The sequence below is a fragment of the Primulina huaijiensis genome, chromosome 15 (genome assembly GCF_012295235.1).
Source record: "Primulina huaijiensis isolate GDHJ02 chromosome 15, ASM1229523v2, whole genome shotgun sequence".
Lineage (NCBI taxonomy): Eukaryota > Viridiplantae > Streptophyta > Magnoliopsida > Lamiales > Gesneriaceae > Primulina > Primulina huaijiensis.
In genome coordinates this window covers 21,477,501-21,494,631 of record NC_133320.1, presented here as the reverse complement: position 1 = coordinate 21,494,631, position 17,131 = coordinate 21,477,501, and the positions used below count along the sequence as shown (strand labels likewise).

At 33.9% G+C, this 17,131-nt stretch overlaps 3 protein-coding genes across 3 annotated transcripts; 2 read left to right on the top strand and 1 right to left on the bottom strand.

The window, feature by feature from the left end:
* Positions 1 to 569: 569 nt before the first annotated feature.
* LOC140959090 (probable galacturonosyltransferase 4) lies at positions 570 to 4,961 on the top strand. The gene is made up of 10 exons (XM_073416840.1): positions 570 to 703; positions 966 to 1,106; positions 1,265 to 1,299; positions 1,405 to 1,446; positions 1,550 to 1,676; positions 1,755 to 1,999; positions 2,443 to 2,714; positions 3,009 to 3,366; positions 3,625 to 4,200; positions 4,371 to 4,961. Exons 2-10 carry the CDS (start codon positions 998 to 1,000, stop codon positions 4,644 to 4,646), a joined length of 2,040 nt encoding a protein of 679 aa, XP_073272941.1. The 5' UTR covers positions 570 to 703; positions 966 to 997; the 3' UTR covers positions 4,647 to 4,961.
* A 1,317-nt stretch (positions 4,962 to 6,278) lies between these two features.
* LOC140959404 (uncharacterized) lies at positions 6,279 to 6,824 on the top strand. Its single transcript, XM_073417245.1, has one exon. It carries the CDS (start codon positions 6,279 to 6,281, stop codon positions 6,822 to 6,824), a length of 546 nt encoding a protein of 181 aa, XP_073273346.1.
* A 207-nt stretch (positions 6,825 to 7,031) lies between these two features.
* Positions 7,032 to 14,942, bottom strand: LOC140959076 (snRNA-activating protein complex subunit). The gene is made up of 11 exons (XM_073416812.1): positions 14,578 to 14,942; positions 14,403 to 14,455; positions 12,666 to 12,732; positions 12,526 to 12,581; positions 12,193 to 12,385; positions 12,031 to 12,119; positions 11,840 to 11,927; positions 9,520 to 9,615; positions 7,857 to 7,982; positions 7,494 to 7,763; positions 7,032 to 7,379 (listed from the first exon to the last, which is right to left on the bottom strand). Exons 1-11 carry the CDS (start codon positions 14,713 to 14,715, stop codon positions 7,098 to 7,100), a joined length of 1,458 nt encoding a protein of 485 aa, XP_073272913.1. The 5' UTR covers positions 14,716 to 14,942; the 3' UTR covers positions 7,032 to 7,097.
* Positions 14,943 to 17,131: the final 2,189 nt, after the last annotated feature.

Sequence of the window (17,131 nt, the reverse complement as noted above, 5' to 3'; positions counted from 1 at the left end):
CTTAGCATAAAAAGTAATACTTTTTCATGGATAACCCAAATAAAAATCTGTCTCACAAAATACGACCCGTGAGACCGTCTCACACAAATTTTTGCCATTATTTTATTATATATTACGAAATTAATCCAATTTAATTATTACTTAATTTTACAAAACTAAAACAGAAAATATATGTATGATTGTTCAACGAAAATATATTATTTCTTTATGTCAAAATATTATTTTCATTTTAAATATAAATCAAATCGATTTAGAACAAAGTCATAGATCTAGAATATGAATTGAGTTTGGATGATGTTTTATTACTATATCGAATTTTAGTTTGAATTGAGTTTGGATGGAGTTTGAGTTGAGTTTTTATATTTTGGTTGAGTTTGAATCGAGTTTTTATCACTTAGTCGAATTTTCATCAAATCAAATTTGAGTTGATTTTTTTATTTAGATTGAATTTTGATCGAGTTTTTCATTGGATGAGTGAAATTTGAGTTGAGTTTTTATATTTTAATTAAGTTTTCATTTAGTAGGGTTTGGTTTTTTTATTTAATTCGAGTTTGAGATAACCTTTTTACGTGATCGATTGAATTGTAACGAGATTCACTTTTCCTCATTTTCGCTTGTTTAACGGTGAATTTTCGAAAACGGGAGAAAGATGACAGATCACTGAGCAGCGTCCAACCCAACTCACATCCACATCAAGAAATATGTGAGCTTTTTCAATAGAATTTATCTCCTTCATACATCTGGTCTGCTTGTCTTAACCGGAGTTTTCCAGATTCAAAAGCTCGTTTCTTTTTCCGATTCATTAGTTTTCGACCTTGTGATTTGTGGGTTGTTTCCTTTCCTATGGATGCACTCCGTTTACCGACACTATAATCAAGATTTACAAATTTTCTGGGTTTTTTGGTGTGCAAATCCAGGCATATATGTATTTACAGATTTGGTTTTGAATCTTTGAAATTTGTCAGTTGGAGGGTGAGATTGGGGAAGAGTTTACAGGATGAAGATGGAGTTTAGAAAATCAGTGATATTCTTTCTGTTGGTGACGGTTCTTGCTCCTATTGTTCTTTACACCGACACTCTCGGTGCTTATTTCACCGACTCTTCTTGTAATGTCCCCTTTTCTTCTTACTATTATTGCTTTGTTTGCTTTCTTTTGTTATTTTTTTTATTCTTGAAGAATGACTTGAATTGTTTATTTTCTTTATATCTTTAATTTTGGTTTTATGGTTTGATTGATTGGAGTTTTCTTTTGCTTGCTATGCAGCTAGAAATGAATTTGTGGGAGATGCTTCAGCATTTGTAAGTCTTTATTAGCTACTCGTTTGTATTTCGAAAATTTTCCTTGAATTTTTTTTTGTTTCTTTTATGGGGAGAATTCATATCTTGGAAATTTTCCGTTTGCAGCCATTTTCTGGTGATGTCAGGCCTTTAAATGTGCTATCTCAGGTATAGATTTCTTGAATTTCAGTTCTCCTATTTGGGTTTAAGTTTTTATGGAATTTTGGACTTTTGTTATTCTGTTTTTCTGTAATGGTTATTTCCATTATAGGAGTCCTCTACCACACTGAAAGAACCAACGGGCATAGTTTATTCTGAAAATTCAGTCGAATTCGGCTCGAATTTCTCAAACCCTGCATCTGGAGAGAGCACCCGAATTACAAGACAGCTGACTGGAGGTTTTTTGTTACACAATTGTCTTTTTTTTTTTAATCATTTTTTGTTGTATAATTCATTTTCTTACTGAAATGATATAGAATCAGTGGAGGACCAAACTACCAATTCTCTCACTTTGAGCAGTAGTGAAGGTAACCAGCAGTCTGATGAGAATCCAATTAGACAGGTGATTTATACAGCCAAAGAGGCAGAGATGGGTGAAGAAATTTCAAAAGAAAGTGGATCGGTCAAGCTTATTGGAAAGAGGGGGGCAGATACTGATGTGAAGGAAGAAAATGATCAGCCTCGTTTTGAGGGGACATCAGAGAGTGTCTTCGATAAAAAGGTCAGATTATGACTAAACTTCTGCGTCAAAAGTCATTCTATCATGGTTTTAATTATATAACATTTCCTTTTTATCTTGTTTATTGCATCTGAAATGTGCATGTTATCTCATTTTCTCATCTTAATCCTACAAGGATTTGAGTTTGACATTTGATTCTTGTAGGAATCATAGGTTATTCAAAACATGAGTTTTGTTGCTTATTGTTGCATTCTTACTTCCCATATACCATTGTAAAACTAGGTGGGATATGAAAAATAGTTAACCTTGAACATCTGTTGATGCACGTGAAATATGCATCTTAGAAGCATGAGACGACGTTCCTGGACATGAAACCAAGAACTATGAAAGTTTTGTCTATTCTAGTTCATTGTTATCACTCTGTGCTAAGCGTATACTATGCAGTATCTAAAACCCATCACTTGATGTCTTTGTTCTTCTTCTAGGAAATTAAACGTGAGCAACAGTCTTCCAGTTTGTCTAGCAAAGATACTGGAAGAGTAAAAATGAAGGCTAGAACAGAGAAACAGAACGTACAAACAGTTTTTCCGGACGCCCTTGTTCTTCAGCTCAAGGACCAACTCATCCGTGCAAAGCTTTATCTTTCTCTCTCAGGAACTCGAAACAATCCCCAATTTATAAGGGAGCTCCGACTGCGTATGAAGGAAGTTCAGCGAGTACTTGGTGATGCCACCAAGGATTCTGAGCTTCCCAGAAAGTTAGTATATTATTTTGGTGTGCATAATATTTAATTGGTTGCAGAATTTTGTTAATAAATATGCGTGCGTGTGTGTGTGTGTGTGTGTTTTAAGATCATGATATGTCTTTGATATGATGAAATGGGGATTTAGATACCAGAATAATTTCTGCTATTTTTATTGTATCTTATTGATATCAAATATGATCTCAAATAATCAAAAGTATTATTCGATTTCAACATAATTTGGTCTTCAAATTTCTAGAGAAAATGACATGTTTCTCTGTATCTCATTTGTTTCTGATTCACTTGTAGTGCTAACGAGAGATTGAGAGCAATGGAGCAAACATTACTGAAAGGGAAACAAATACAAGATGATTGTGCTGCCGTAATAAAGAAACTTCGTGCTATGCTTCATTTAGCTGAGGAGCAGCTTCGAGTCCACAAGAAACAAGAGTTGTTTTTGACACACTTGACTGCGAAAACAATGCCTAAAGGGCTTCACTGTCTTCCCTTACGCCTCTCAACAGATTATTTCATGTTGAACTCTTCTGAACAACAATTCCCAAATGAGGAAAAATTTGCTGATCCCAAGTTATACCACTATGCCTTATTTTCGGACAACATATTGGCTGCTGCAGTTGTTGTGAACTCAACTATTACTCATGCCAAGGTAAAGAACGATCATATATTTTTGTGTGATCAATAGGAAAGCTGAAGCATCTTAAATGGCGGTATTATTACCAAGTCTATTAATTTTAACACTCTTTTGCAATCTTATTAGATCTTGTTCTCTTATGCAATCTTATTAGATCTTGTTAGAAACCTCTAGTATAGGGGCTAGATTAGTTGGGAAATGGACCAAAAACAATTTTATATTTTAGCCGATCTTTCCAATCTTGAAGTGAATTTTTTTATTCTGTCTGGGCAGGATCCTTCGAAACATGTCTTTCATGTGGTCACTGACAGGCTCAATTATGCTGCGATGAAAATGTGGTTTTTGGCCAACCTTCCAGGGAAAGCTATGATACAGGTTCAGAATGTAGAGGAATTCACGTGGTTAAATTCAAGTTACAGTCCAGTTCTTAGGCAGTTGGGTTCTCCATCCATGATTGATTATTACTTTAAGAATCAACGGACTGAATCTGATTCAAACATGAAGTTTAGAAACCCCAAGTACCTCTCAATTATGAACCATCTTCGCTTTTACCTACCAGAAATCTTTCCAAAGCTGGATAAGATTTTGTTCTTAGATGATGATATTGTGGTTCAAAAGGATCTCACCGGCCTCTGGTCCCTAGATCTAAAGGGGAAGGTCATTGGAGTGGTTGAAACGTGTGGAGAAAGCTTTCATCGGTTTGACCGGTATCTCAACTTTTCAAATCCCATCATTTCAAAAAACTTTGATCCTCATGCTTGTGGTTGGGCTTTTGGGATGAATATCTTCGATCTGAAGGAGTGGAAAAAACAAAATATCACTGAGGTGTACCACAAATGGCAGAACCTGGTAAGATGCAAAATACAATTTTTCTTGAGCCTGAATGGTTAATGCTTTGTTTTTAACTTTCTCCAAGATCTTGCAACATACTTTTCTTCCTGTGCATATTACTCTTATCAGTCTGTAAGATAAATACTCGGTTTCTTAATATTTAAGCACAAGTGCTTTTCATTTCTCAGAATCATGACAGACTGCTGTGGAAACTTGGAACCCTACCACCTGGTTTGATTACATTTTGGAATCGCACTTTTCCTCTCGATAAATTTTGGCATGTCTTGGGTCTTGGCTATAATCCAAATGTCTCTCGAAAAGATGTCGAGCGTGCAGCGGTCATACATTATAATGGCAACTTGAAACCATGGCTCGAGATCGGCATACAAAAGTTCCGTAACTATTGGGAAAAGTATGTTGACTATGATCACTTGTATTTACGAGAATGCAACATAGCTCCATAGATGCCATTCTTGAACTCTCCCCCGCAGATAAAGGTCCTGGATGGTAGTTTCCCATACAGATTGCAGATCTGTTCAGACTCAAGACTCTCCATATGAAGACAGTAGCTTTTTAGCAAAATGTTCTTCTAGCATGGTATACTAGCTTGGAAATTGTTTTACGCAATTATTTTGTTTCTTGATTGTTGGTGCAGAACTGCTGATATGCACATGTATATGCAAAAGTCCCAAAGCATTATTTTCTTTTTACCATTCGATTTCTGTTCACGCCCACCTTGTGACCGTGTACTTCCATTAGTGATACGTTTTCTTGCGTAATTTTTTTTTTTTTTGTTTTTACAAGTGATTGTGAGAATATCTCAAACGCTTGATCTTGATTCTGATATCAATTATAAAATAAGTGTAGACATCTTAAGTTTTGTAGTGAGGGATTATTACATATGTAATTGTTTATTAGTAGGTCTCTTGTGAGACGATTTCACGAATTTTTATCTATGAGACGAGTCAATTTTATCGATATTCACAATAAAAAGTAATTAAATGTAATACTTTTTCATGGATGACTCAAATAAGAGATCTATCTCGTAAAATATGACTCTTCGTTTCAAACAAGTTTTTGTAATTGTTTATTTACCAATTACCTACAATAATCATTTAAGTTGCTGATTTTGTTTTGAAACGTATTACATGTATGTATGGTTAGGCTACCAACGTTTTTCGTAAATTTTCCATTTCAAAATGTGTAATGTTTTCTTATATATAAATATATAATAACGACATTACCTTTTTCTTAATTAAACCAAGAAACTTTATTAAAGTTTTTGTCAAATATTCCCTCATAAATGTAGTCTTATAAACTATATTAAACTAAGAACATTTAGCGAAATTCCAAAAGATTTGTTACACAAATATGGATGGTGAGTGTAACGTCGATATCAAATAATTGCCCGACCAAGAAAATGTTTAGTTTTTCCCCTTGTACGTGCAACTTATGCTATATTATATTATTTAATAAAAAATTACCCTTAATTTTGGTATTTTAATCACGTGGAGGAAAATATCTAATCGTCTTTGACGTTTGATATAGCATTGCGCATCAATATAAATTATCAAATATTGAAAAATATATGACTAAAACTGAAATAGAAAAACATAGATTATCATAATCATAAAAAAAATTAACGTATAACACCAAAATATAATGAATCGTTTATAGACAACCCGTAAGAGATTAGCTATAAATAAATATTCCTCAGTTGTTTCATTATGGGACTGGTAAAGCTATAGCTAATATATATGAGCAGACAAAGGTGATTGAGAATGTAATAACAAATAGCAAACCATTCAAATTCTTCACTCTCCTCCAAAATAGACCAAAAAAAAAAGAAGAGAGAATTCTGTCTTTCAAAGTAAAATTCAAAAATCACACCATTTATATATATACGATCGAGACAACATCATGCATGCACATGGCTGTGATCAACCTCCGTTTTCCATAAATGCTTCCATTATTCCACGTGAATAACTATTCATGTCCACCATATTTATGGGATAGTTTCATCAGATTTCCACCATAAAACCACCCCAAGAATTATGGACTAATCAACCACAGAATTAAAAAAACAAAAATCGAAAATGGCCCTCATCACCCTCTTCATGTTTGCCTGCTTAGCTTCACCCCTCCTCCACTCCAACTCAGCAACCGCCACCGCAGCTTCTTCTGCACTAGTCAACCCTGTATGCGATTTAACAACAAACAGCGCCTTCTGCCACGCCCTACTAGACCCCTTCAACAGTACCACTGACCCATATGAGCTCGCCGACGTAGTCTTTGGCTTCACGTATTACAATGCAACCAGCACCAAAGACTACATTCACTTGTGGCTTAGGTCGAATGGAAACAACACGAAACCGGACATGAGAGACGGTATGCTGGAATGCGAGGGCTACTATAAACAGGCTATCAGTGCGCTTCAAAAGGTGTCTAAAGATTTAGAAAAAAGATATTCTAAAAGGCTGGGAGAGTTGGCGACGTATGTGGAGGAAGGTGGATTGGGTTGTGAAGTGGCTTTCACGCATGGATATCCAGACGACATCATAGCCAAGAAGAACCAGAACTTCATTATTCTTGCTGATATCTGTGTCATTGTTTCTGGACTTTTCGCACCCATCGTGAATTGATGAAAATTTCGTTACCATATATTATCTATGTCCGTATTAGTTGACAGTTTGTGTTTGGGAAAATATTGGATCGTTTCGTGTTAAAAAGGATGTCCATTTTATGACCAAGGATTGATATAATAATATATATATGTTCGTTTATCGTTTAATTTGTTTATTAATTAAATAAATAAAATTGTTTGCCCTAAACGAGAAGTCATAAAATTCAAAACAAATGGAAAATTCTTGGCGAGCTGTTGAACTCTGGTATAAAATTCATGTTTCAGTTACAGGCTATTCGTGATAATAATCATAAACAGAGAAATCGGTATAGAGCAGATTTCCATTTTCATAGTGAAGCATGTAATAACAAACATCACAAAAATAGCATGGATTCAATGGTGCCCATTTGTCATCCACAGTCACCTTCTGCGCCTGGTAAATTTTGCAAACAGAGCATTTCCTGCAACGGAACTTGGTTTGAAATGTCATGAGTGGATAAGCTGCTTGATTTTGTACATCCTCAGAATGTACCAACCTCATATCCCGTATAACAAACACGTGCTTGCAATCGCCCTGAGGGCACCGAAATTCAATTGTTATGTCATTACGATGCTTAAACTAAGCCACTATGCTATGTTATCCCTCGCAAATAGAAAATATGAAAGTTAATAAAGAAAGATAATGTACCTGATGGCAGTAGAGATATCCAGCCCCAATTTGAAATATCAAGTCAAAGAATCTAATATTTTGCATGTGACAAGCCCTCAACTGTGGCAGAGGCAACCGCCGTTTGTTTTGATCGCCCAAGAGGAGGGCCTTTTGTTTCTGTTGTAGTTCACCAGAAAAAATGGATTCCCATTTATCAAGGGCCTCGTTCTTTGAGTTTTGAAGCCAATCAAGTATGGGCATACTGTAGTCTATGGCCGAGGGCCCCCTCATGTCATTGTAAAATACATCCTACAAACATGTAATATTGAACTTAATAACCAGATATGCTCATTGAGAAACAAGGCAAAGGCAAAGGCATTTCCATTAGATTAATGAATTTACTTCTATAAAGAAGTATCCTGAAGGATTGTACCGTCCCGCCTTATCCATTATCTCATCTGTCAAACAGTAGATTTTATCTTTTACGTCTGTCAACAATTGCCGTCCTAGAACCAGAAACTCTTGAGTCTGATATTGTTACAAAAAGCCATTAGTTGCTACCAGCGAGTAATATCAGTCAAAAAATATGAAACTAAAACAGAACGAGTAATCAAATATTACAAGCTTCATAAGCGTATACTTGTTTTTAAGTCTATAGTGCCTTAACATATCACAGAGACAAAATTTAAGGACAACTGAAAAACTGCTCTAAAAAATCTTAGGACCCAAATCAACATAACAATCAAGTAGTCTGGAGAGTACAAACAGTACAACTACTGCTCTCAGCCAATAGCAGAATAGTTCAAAGATGGGCAAATATCATTACTCAGCAGCAATAAAAACTTGAATTCGTGCCTTTGAAGACATTCTTATCTCTATAAATTAAAAATCATGGAGCTTTCAACTCCTAGTTCCACAACTGGTCACACAACTGTAGCTTAACTCTATACTGTTGAGTTGTTGAAATTGAGGGAGAAAATCAGGCTCAGTTTCTTTAAATAATATGAGCAAAATCTTCTTAGTTGGCTTCTTTTGGCACTTTAATTTACAGTCACTACTTTTTTTCATTTTTAACAGCTGACCTTCCTTACATTCGACCATTTTCATTTCAAATTTCTGTACTCAATTAATTTTAATTAAACAATTTTGGATGTGGATTACATTATATAACTCTATCGTATTCATAAAACATTATGACAATAAAATACTGCCATCTAAAACTTTAAAGAAAGGGAAAAATGTCATTAATGCATATGATATGATGAGAAAATATTCAATACGATAATTTTCAGGCCTCACATGGATATGATCATTTTTGTTAAACATACAATGATCGATGGATAATGGTCAGTTGTGTAATAATTTGGCATTCATGCTCAAGCATTCTTTTAAAGATACAAGCTAGTAAAGTGCTACTATATATTATCTTTATCATACAAGATTTTATCAGATAAAATACTGTTGTGAATCATCGCAATTCGCATAGTACTTTAGCAAACTATAAACTTTAGGCAGGTCATAATAGTGCAAATTGTCACTCTTGCGCACATAATGCTGCAATTTTTAATCTGCCCAGTGCCCATGATTGTAGAAACACCCAAAAATTTACTAAATTATATATTTAATCATACATTTTGCAATTTGGCTCACTCATAATCTTATGTGAGTACCACCAATAATCAAGATCCAAAAAAAATCAAATTAATCACGATAAACACAATCAATCCCTCTGCGGTGCTCCCTGTATCACCAAAGGGAAATGTAGGAGATAAAATAAAAGGAATCATTACCTATGCAACCAACATTCAGGTTATAGGCAATGGAAATTCATTGAAAGGAGCAAAAGTGTAAAGTCGACAGACAGCATCACCACATGAGAGAATGCCTAGTAGATGATTCTCACAAATATTATTAATGATTTGCCTGTTGATATTATGTTAAGATAAATACATGATACACAGTTCAACGATGTTAAGAATGTATGAAGGTGATATAATAGAGTATCGACCTCTATGCATTTAACTTCATCCCTACTTCAGACACAGAGAAGGAAACAGTAACTTACCTTCAATGTAGTTCGTTTGTTATGGTAAACCTCCAAACACAGCACGACCTCAGGGAAGTCCACTGGTTTATTACCACAGGTATCTGACGGCCTAACCTGCCAAGCGTTTCAAACATCCATAAAAAACAAGAACAGCTGATTTTGCAATTAAAGGATGGAAATATCACTCGGATGGACATAATCATTCACTGGTTTTCAATTAAGGAATCAAGTAAAACATAATACAACAAACAGCATACGGAAAAGTTTACCGACGATGAAAGATGATGAGGTTGATCTTGAAGCTTTTGTGGAAAATGCAATTAATTAAGCACTTCTCTTAATTTTCACAAGAAAAGGAGATTCAGAAAAAATTCTGTGCTGGACACCGTCTGAACCAAAATGTACATATTAACGAGCACAGTTAAAATATTGACCAACAACATAGGCATCAAAGACCCTCACTGTCTTTGATTAGCTTTCACAGCTTTGGCAGGCGCAACAGTAATTAATAACTAAAGAATGAGAATTTTTTATGTGAGAAATGAGGACAAATCAAAAAGGGCACTGACCGCAATGTTATGTTTGAATTTTAATGTTTCGGGAATTGTTTTGGAAGATGAAAGTATATTTGCCGTTGCTTTACAAGGAGACTACCTTTACTCTACATAAATTTGGAGAAAGAATTAAGAGGGGTATATAGGAATGGGTTCGGGGATGCAAAACGAATTGAAAGGGGTTGTTTGGAGAAAAGGAAATGAATTTGGGAAACGAAAAACAATCATTGAGTAGATTTCCAGATTAGGTTTTCTTGGATTAACGGAGCAGTAATATATTTTTTAGATGAGTATGAAACTTGCTAATGTATCGCCAACATTTTGATTCATTGTGTAGTTAGTATTTTATGCTTTTCTCTGCCGGAAACAGTAAAGAAGACAGCAGTTATCTTTACCGAAAAAGGTATTAACGACACGTCAAACTGAAGCGGAAAAGATATACAAATGTTGTCCAGAAGAGCTGTTAGCCAACTGAGATACTATGCAAAAGAGACAGAACAAGCATATAAAATATTCTGACGACACATGACTTTGTAATGGCTAGTTTTTGTTGTCCTATTCTAATGGCTATATTACTAACGACTGATTTCTGGATGCACGTACGCACCATTCAAGAACAATCTTAGCGCTCGAAAAACCAAAAGAATTGACAGAAGTGTTGAAATCATTTTTCAAAATATTATTGCAATCCAAAAGTAAGAGCGGAAACAACAGAAAAACAAGCATACAATATCTCATCGCCTTCTTCAAAACCTAGATCAAGGAACATCTTTAGAACTTGAGAGTTCAATCGATTGATGAGCAAACCATTTATGCACCATAGATGAAAATATTAGATTAACTAAGTGTGGTTTACAGTAGTGAGGTGGTTTAAAAATGTAATACCATATAATGGTTGTCTAAGCTATATATACTAATAGTCCAGTCTCGTAAATTCTTAAGAGATGATTTAGGTAGTAGATACAAGATCATGTAAATGTTCGCATAGAGTATTGTCTATGCGTCGAGCTGTGTAAATCTCGGGTCATGGCAGTCGGTAATATTCAAGATCATTGATGGATTCCTTCCGGTAGGAAATAGGGATGAAAAAAAGATTATCTTGCTCATGAAAGGATTTATTTTTGAAACTCTATAAATGCTAATGTTATATACTTCCTATATTTTACATTCATGTTGCTCTTCATTTCTCTATTCTACTCAACCGGTCAAGATATTTTAAATATGCATACAGCAGAGATAGTTATCAATGCCTCTACAATCTCTATTTTATTTTGAATATTTTTTTTTTTTTGATAAGAAACTAATATTTTGAATAATTTTTTAAGTGTCTACTTAAATAATTTTACTTCTATTGTTTCTTGACCTGGCTTATTTTCTTAGCTGCTATGCCACTGATAGTCATGAGAACTAAGCTCCAATCGTGGAGTCCTAACAACTGGTACCGAGAAAGTGCTCCTTACAGAAATCCATACTAGCTTTGAACTAAAGACCAAGAAGTATGCTTTATATAGAATTTTTCGAATTTAATTTCCAATCTCATGAAAACATTTACAGTAACTAAGAGGGGAAATTAATTTCAAAAAAATACAGAATTTTAAGCACAAAAACTGCAATATATGAAAATCATTTTGCCTACATCCTTCTTTAATCGCCAAAAAAAAAAAAGGTGAGTGTTGACATTATGTTTTCATTAATTTATGTTTTGTGATCATCAAGTTTCCAACAACTATATCTAGATGTTGCAGGACTGAGAGTGTAAAAAATGATATTTGTGTGCAGCAAACCTTAGCTGAAACACTTGCAGATTTCAATGATCTTATCATCTCAACTTTCTTTGTGAGTGTTCCACAGTCAGGGGCCTTGGAACTACCACTGAATAAATATAAAAGAGAAACAGCTTCAGCCTAAAATGCAGGAAGAGATGATATATCTAAACTAGCATGGAAGTCTTATAAAGATTTCCCGATAGGTATACTTGAATGAATGTAGTCTCACGGATGCTTTATCTTCTTCTTGTTTCTGTTTAATTCTAGCGAGCTGCTCCACCTTTGCAATGCAGCTCTCCTGATAGGAAAATGCATAAAGATTGAGCTTAAGAAGAAAAATATTAGCTGAACACTAAACCATGAATTTGTACATCAAGAGAGTTGCTATTATCGCCACGTCTCCTCTTCTTTATCTTCCCCGTAGGTTTTTCATTTGATTTGATGCAGTCAGAATCTCTATGAGGAACAACTGAAGATTCAACTGGAACAACTGCCAGCATATCTGTCTCGAGTCTTTGCGGACAAGCATGCTCAAGGCTGGATACACCATTATCATCTGTTATCCTGAAAAAATCATAGTAATAACCAGATATATCTAAGGTACCAAATCTCTATTTGATAATGAAGCAAGTAATGGAGATGCTAAATCTGAAAAATATGGCATACTGTCAATCATAAGATCAATCTAAGTTTGTTCAAATGACCTCAGACTCGAATTCTCGTCCGTATCTTGTGACGTGTATACGGTCAACTCACCACCCTATGGTCATCACACATAAGAATGTCAGGCACTGAATAGGTAGGCCAAACAGTAAAACAAATAAAAAAATTCAGAGCAGTTTACCTTGAAAGCTTCTTCAAATGCCATATTGACTAACTCATCCTCACTTATTATTTTGAGTTCATCAACCCTTTTAAAGGCACAGATTTCAGACATCAGGTGCTTAACTCAGAGTAGTAATGAAATATTCACGAGAAACAAGCACATGTGAATTAGTGCAAGGACAATGATAACTAGTTATCTTGGAAACTACAGTTTCTTAATTAGTTCTTCAAATAAAGAAAAAAGCTCGATGTTAGCACAACTCCTGTTTTCCTCCATGCGTTTGTAAACTAAAAAAAATGGAAAATGACAAAGAAATAAGTCCACAGAGAAAATAACAAAACATGCATGAAAAATAAAGAAACCATAGAAACACAGCACAAAGAATGTTTGCACAACTCCTATTTTCCTCCAACAATGTTAAATAGTTATCTTGCCAACTAAAGTTTCTAAATTAGTCAAGGTTGTAAATGACGGGAGGCGGTGGCGGGGCGGTCACCTCGGCCGCCTAGGCGGTGCCCAGACGGTGCCTAGGCAGTTGAATTTTTTTAAGTAATTTTTTTTTATAGATAATCATATATAATCATGCAATATAATCATTTTTATATAAAATGTGCAATTAAATAATGTTTAAGCACAAAATATAATATCATCTAGATAATGTGCAAACCAAAAAACGGGCGGCGGCGGGTGGCGGCGGGCGGATTGTGTGTGGTGGTTGAGAGTTAAGAGTTGAGAGTGAAAACCAAAAATAAAATAAAGAAAGTGGTGTGTGCTAGGGTTTTAATATTTAAAATTAGTTGATTTTGACTAGGTTTTTAAAATTGTTGACTAGGTTTTTAAAATTGTTGACTACAACTTAAAAATCTTGACTGCTTGCCTCGCCCGCCTGCTCGCCGCCTTGACCCGCCTCCCCAACGCCGTATAGCTTGGGCCGCCTAAAACACCCGCCTCATGCATAGACGGTGCTTAGAACACTGAAATTAGTTCTTCAAATAAAGATTGATGATGGATGTTTGCACAACTCACATGCTCCATGTGTTTGTAAACTAAACAAGACAATGGAAAATGACAAGAAGCAAGCCCAGATAGAAAATAACAGAACATGCATGAAAAATAAAGAAAACCATGGAAGCATAGCACAAAGAATGTGGGAAAATAAAATATGATAAATATAAGAAACAACAAGAGGTTTTACTGGTCCCCAAAAACTAAAATCCTTGGGCCCCTTCAAGGGACTTCATCAACAAAATCGGATAACGTATGGTTATATATTGAGCAGCGTAAATGCTACATTTAACAGCCTAAAGATCAAATAACATAATCTTTTGACAACCAGCTAAATATCCATGTATGTAATACTTTTTAAGGTAATACAAACATCCAATTACATGATTGTCACGGGTAGAATTTTTTACAAGCACGACTTTAAAATTCACAGCTACTAATACAAAGTCATATCTAGTAACAAAAGAATGGGATCCATCACCCCTACCAGGTTCTTGGTGTCATAATTTATGCAGTGCAGAACAACAAAACGAATCGACATAGACAAGGACAAGAACTGCTCAAGATAATAAGTAATATATCTTTCATAACAACAGGATTATTCAATGCGGACAGAGAAGACAAGAACTGGTGCTGCAACAGGAAAACACTATATACAAATCGTGCCAAAGCTTTTAACACTGATAATAGAAATGAATTAGCAAAATAATGAGGAAAGATTTCAACAAACGGATGGTGTCCAATGCTTACATAATTTCTTCACACTCCTCCAGCGTGTCCTCAGCTAGCTCTTCTTTCAAACTCTACAATTAGGTAAAAAATTATAGCATCATACGAATAATGAAAAACTTGTTTAAATAGAAAAAGAATAAAAAAAATCAGACACGCAATTGCAAATACATTGTAACAAAATTCGAACTGATACCTGAAGTTCAAGAGATACAGAAGTCTCGAAGACTGGTACTTTCGTGATTGGACTAACCATGTTGGGAACATATATTGGACCACCACGTGGAATAGAAACATGCAGGTCTTCTCCTCCATCGTCATCTCCAGGCAACATTTATGGTGAATAAGCTCCGCAGCCAAAAACAATATTCCTAGGGCCAGTATAACAAGTTCCGAACAAGAACAGATTTTAGTGGTTTTATTATGATTACCGGCCCCTGCCGCGGTTGCTGGTGGTGGTCGAAGCTGGGATAGATGAGGAGTCCGTGGGTACGCCGTGGGGTTAAGGTTGGTATCAGGGCTCGGGATTGGCTGCGGAGGCGGTGGAATTTTTCTTTACACATTGTTGTAAACAAATTTTGGTCATATTAAAATAAGATATTAAAATAAATTAGGGGATCTGATATTAAAAATAGATTAATGTCCTGTGAAATACCCGTTTTTTTTATAACGTGAAAACTCGATACAATAATTTACAAACCACATTATTCAGATAAATCATATTGAATTGATCTTGTGTAGTGAGGATGACAGCAAGTCGAGTTTGAGTAAAATTTCATATCATCTGTCATATCCCCGTTAATTATACTTAACTCTCATCTCCATCTCTATCGGATATTCAATTCTATATCATCTTTCATACTCATGACAAAATTTGTGTGAGACGGTCTCACGGGTCTTATTTTGTGAGACAGATCTCTTATTTGAGTCATCCATGAAAAAGTATTACTTTTTTTGCTAAGAGTATTATTTTTTATTGTAAATATCGGTAGGGTTGACCCATCTCACAGATAAAAATTCTTGAGACCGTTTCACAAGAGACATACTCCATACTTATTGGATGATTGAATATTCATATTCTACCCAAATATCTTATTATCATCTATAATTACATTTTTCTTGAATTTGAATTTCAAATACGTTATAAATATTTACTAAACTTTGATAACAAAGGAAAAAATTAAATATAAAAATTAACAAATTATATATTAAAAAAAAACATAATAAAATATTAGAAATATTTTATCATAATATCATTATCTTACAAAGATAGCATCGACTTTATGCTATAATTTTCTTCATTCTGCCCAACTAATATCATTTAGCAAAAACATATCAGAATTANTGCTAAGAGTATTATTTTTTATTGTAAATATCGGTAGGGTTGACCCATCTCACAGATAAAAATTCTTGAGACCGTTTCACAAGAGACATACTCCATACTTATTGGATGATTGAATATTCATATTCTACCCAAATATCTTATTATCATCTATAATTACATTTTTCTTGAATTTGAATTTCAAATACGTTATAAATATTTACTAAACTTTGATAACAAAGGAAAAAATTAAATATAAAAATTAACAAATTATATATTAAAAAAAAACATAATAAAATATTAGAAATATTTTATCATAATATCATTATCTTACAAAGATAGCATCGACTTTATGCTATAATTTTCTTCATTCTGCCCAACTAATATCATTTAGCAAAAACATATCAGAATTAACATCATAACAGAAAAAAAAAAATATATATATATATATATAATCGGATATTCAGGTTGGGTATATGTGTGATTCTTTAATACCCGTCTTCATCCTCATATTTGATTATTCATTTATTTAATCGAGTAAAAAACCTCTTCCATACACTTATTTATTCGAGTCAGATATCAGATTCTCTACCTAGTTCAGAGAAAATTGTCATCCCTATCGTGTGTCACGTTAGTAAAGTAAATCACGTCGAACAAGTCTTATATGACAAACTCGTTGATCATTAATCGAACGTTCATTTATTCCACCAATCTATACATTTTTTGGGAGGGGGAAATAACCTGTTTTGATATGTAATTTTTTTTTTTATAAAATATTGGTATTAGCCTCGTTAATATTATAAATTATATCATATTTTATTTTTTATTCAAACTTTGTTAGAATCCTTGAATAAAGTCCGAAAAGCTCAACCATATTTATCTATGAGCATAATTTCCCAAACCCAAATTGACAAATAAAATTTCTGCAATTGATATTTAAAGTCTTATCTTTATTTATAATTTCTTAATTTTTCTGAAAACCATGCTTTAATTTAAATCCCTAAGTCCCATTTTAATATATAAAACTTTTTAAATTCTGATTCTTAAATTTCCCAATATTTTCATCAATCTAAAATCCCAAAATTTTATTTTAGGATCCCAAAATTTTATTTTAGGATTCCTATTTCCTCAAAATATATTTGATCGCAAGCAGTGGTATGCCCCAAAAACTTAAGAGAAATATAATATATAAAACTTTTAAATTTGGGTTCTTAAATTTCTCGATATCTTCAGGAATCTAAATCCCAAAATTTTATTTAGGATTCATATTTTTTCAAAATATATCTGACTGGGTTGGTACATAAGATGAGGTGATCCATTTGTGATTATATAAAAAAAAAACAAGATTATTTATGGTCTAGTTATACAGAGTTTTGATTTACATGACATCTTGCGGTAAATGCTTATCAAAAAACAGTTGTAATTAATT

Excerpts from the sequence above, each read along its gene's own strand:
- LOC140959076 (XM_073416812.1), bottom strand. The coding sequence starts at position 14,715 with ATGTTGCCTGGAGATGACGATGGAGGAGAAGACCTGCATGTTTCTATT. Across the intron at positions 11,928-12,030 it reads GTGAGACTACATTCATTCAA|TGGTAGTTCCAAGGCCCCTG; the intron begins GTATACCTATCG and ends ATATTTATTCAG. Across the intron at positions 7,764-7,856 it reads CAGGATACTTCTTTATAGAA|GATGTATTTTACAATGACAT; the intron begins GTAAATTCATTA and ends ACATGTTTGTAG.
- LOC140959090 (XM_073416840.1), top strand. The coding sequence starts at position 998 with ATGAAGATGGAGTTTAGAAAATCAGTGATATTCTTTCTGTTGGTGACG. Across the intron at positions 1,447-1,549 it reads CTTTAAATGTGCTATCTCAG|GAGTCCTCTACCACACTGAA; the intron begins GTATAGATTTCT and ends TTTCCATTATAG. Across the intron at positions 2,715-3,008 it reads GATTCTGAGCTTCCCAGAAA|TGCTAACGAGAGATTGAGAG; the intron begins GTTAGTATATTA and ends ATTCACTTGTAG.
- LOC140959404 (XM_073417245.1), top strand. The coding sequence starts at position 6,279 with ATGGCCCTCATCACCCTCTTCATGTTTGCCTGCTTAGCTTCACCCCTC.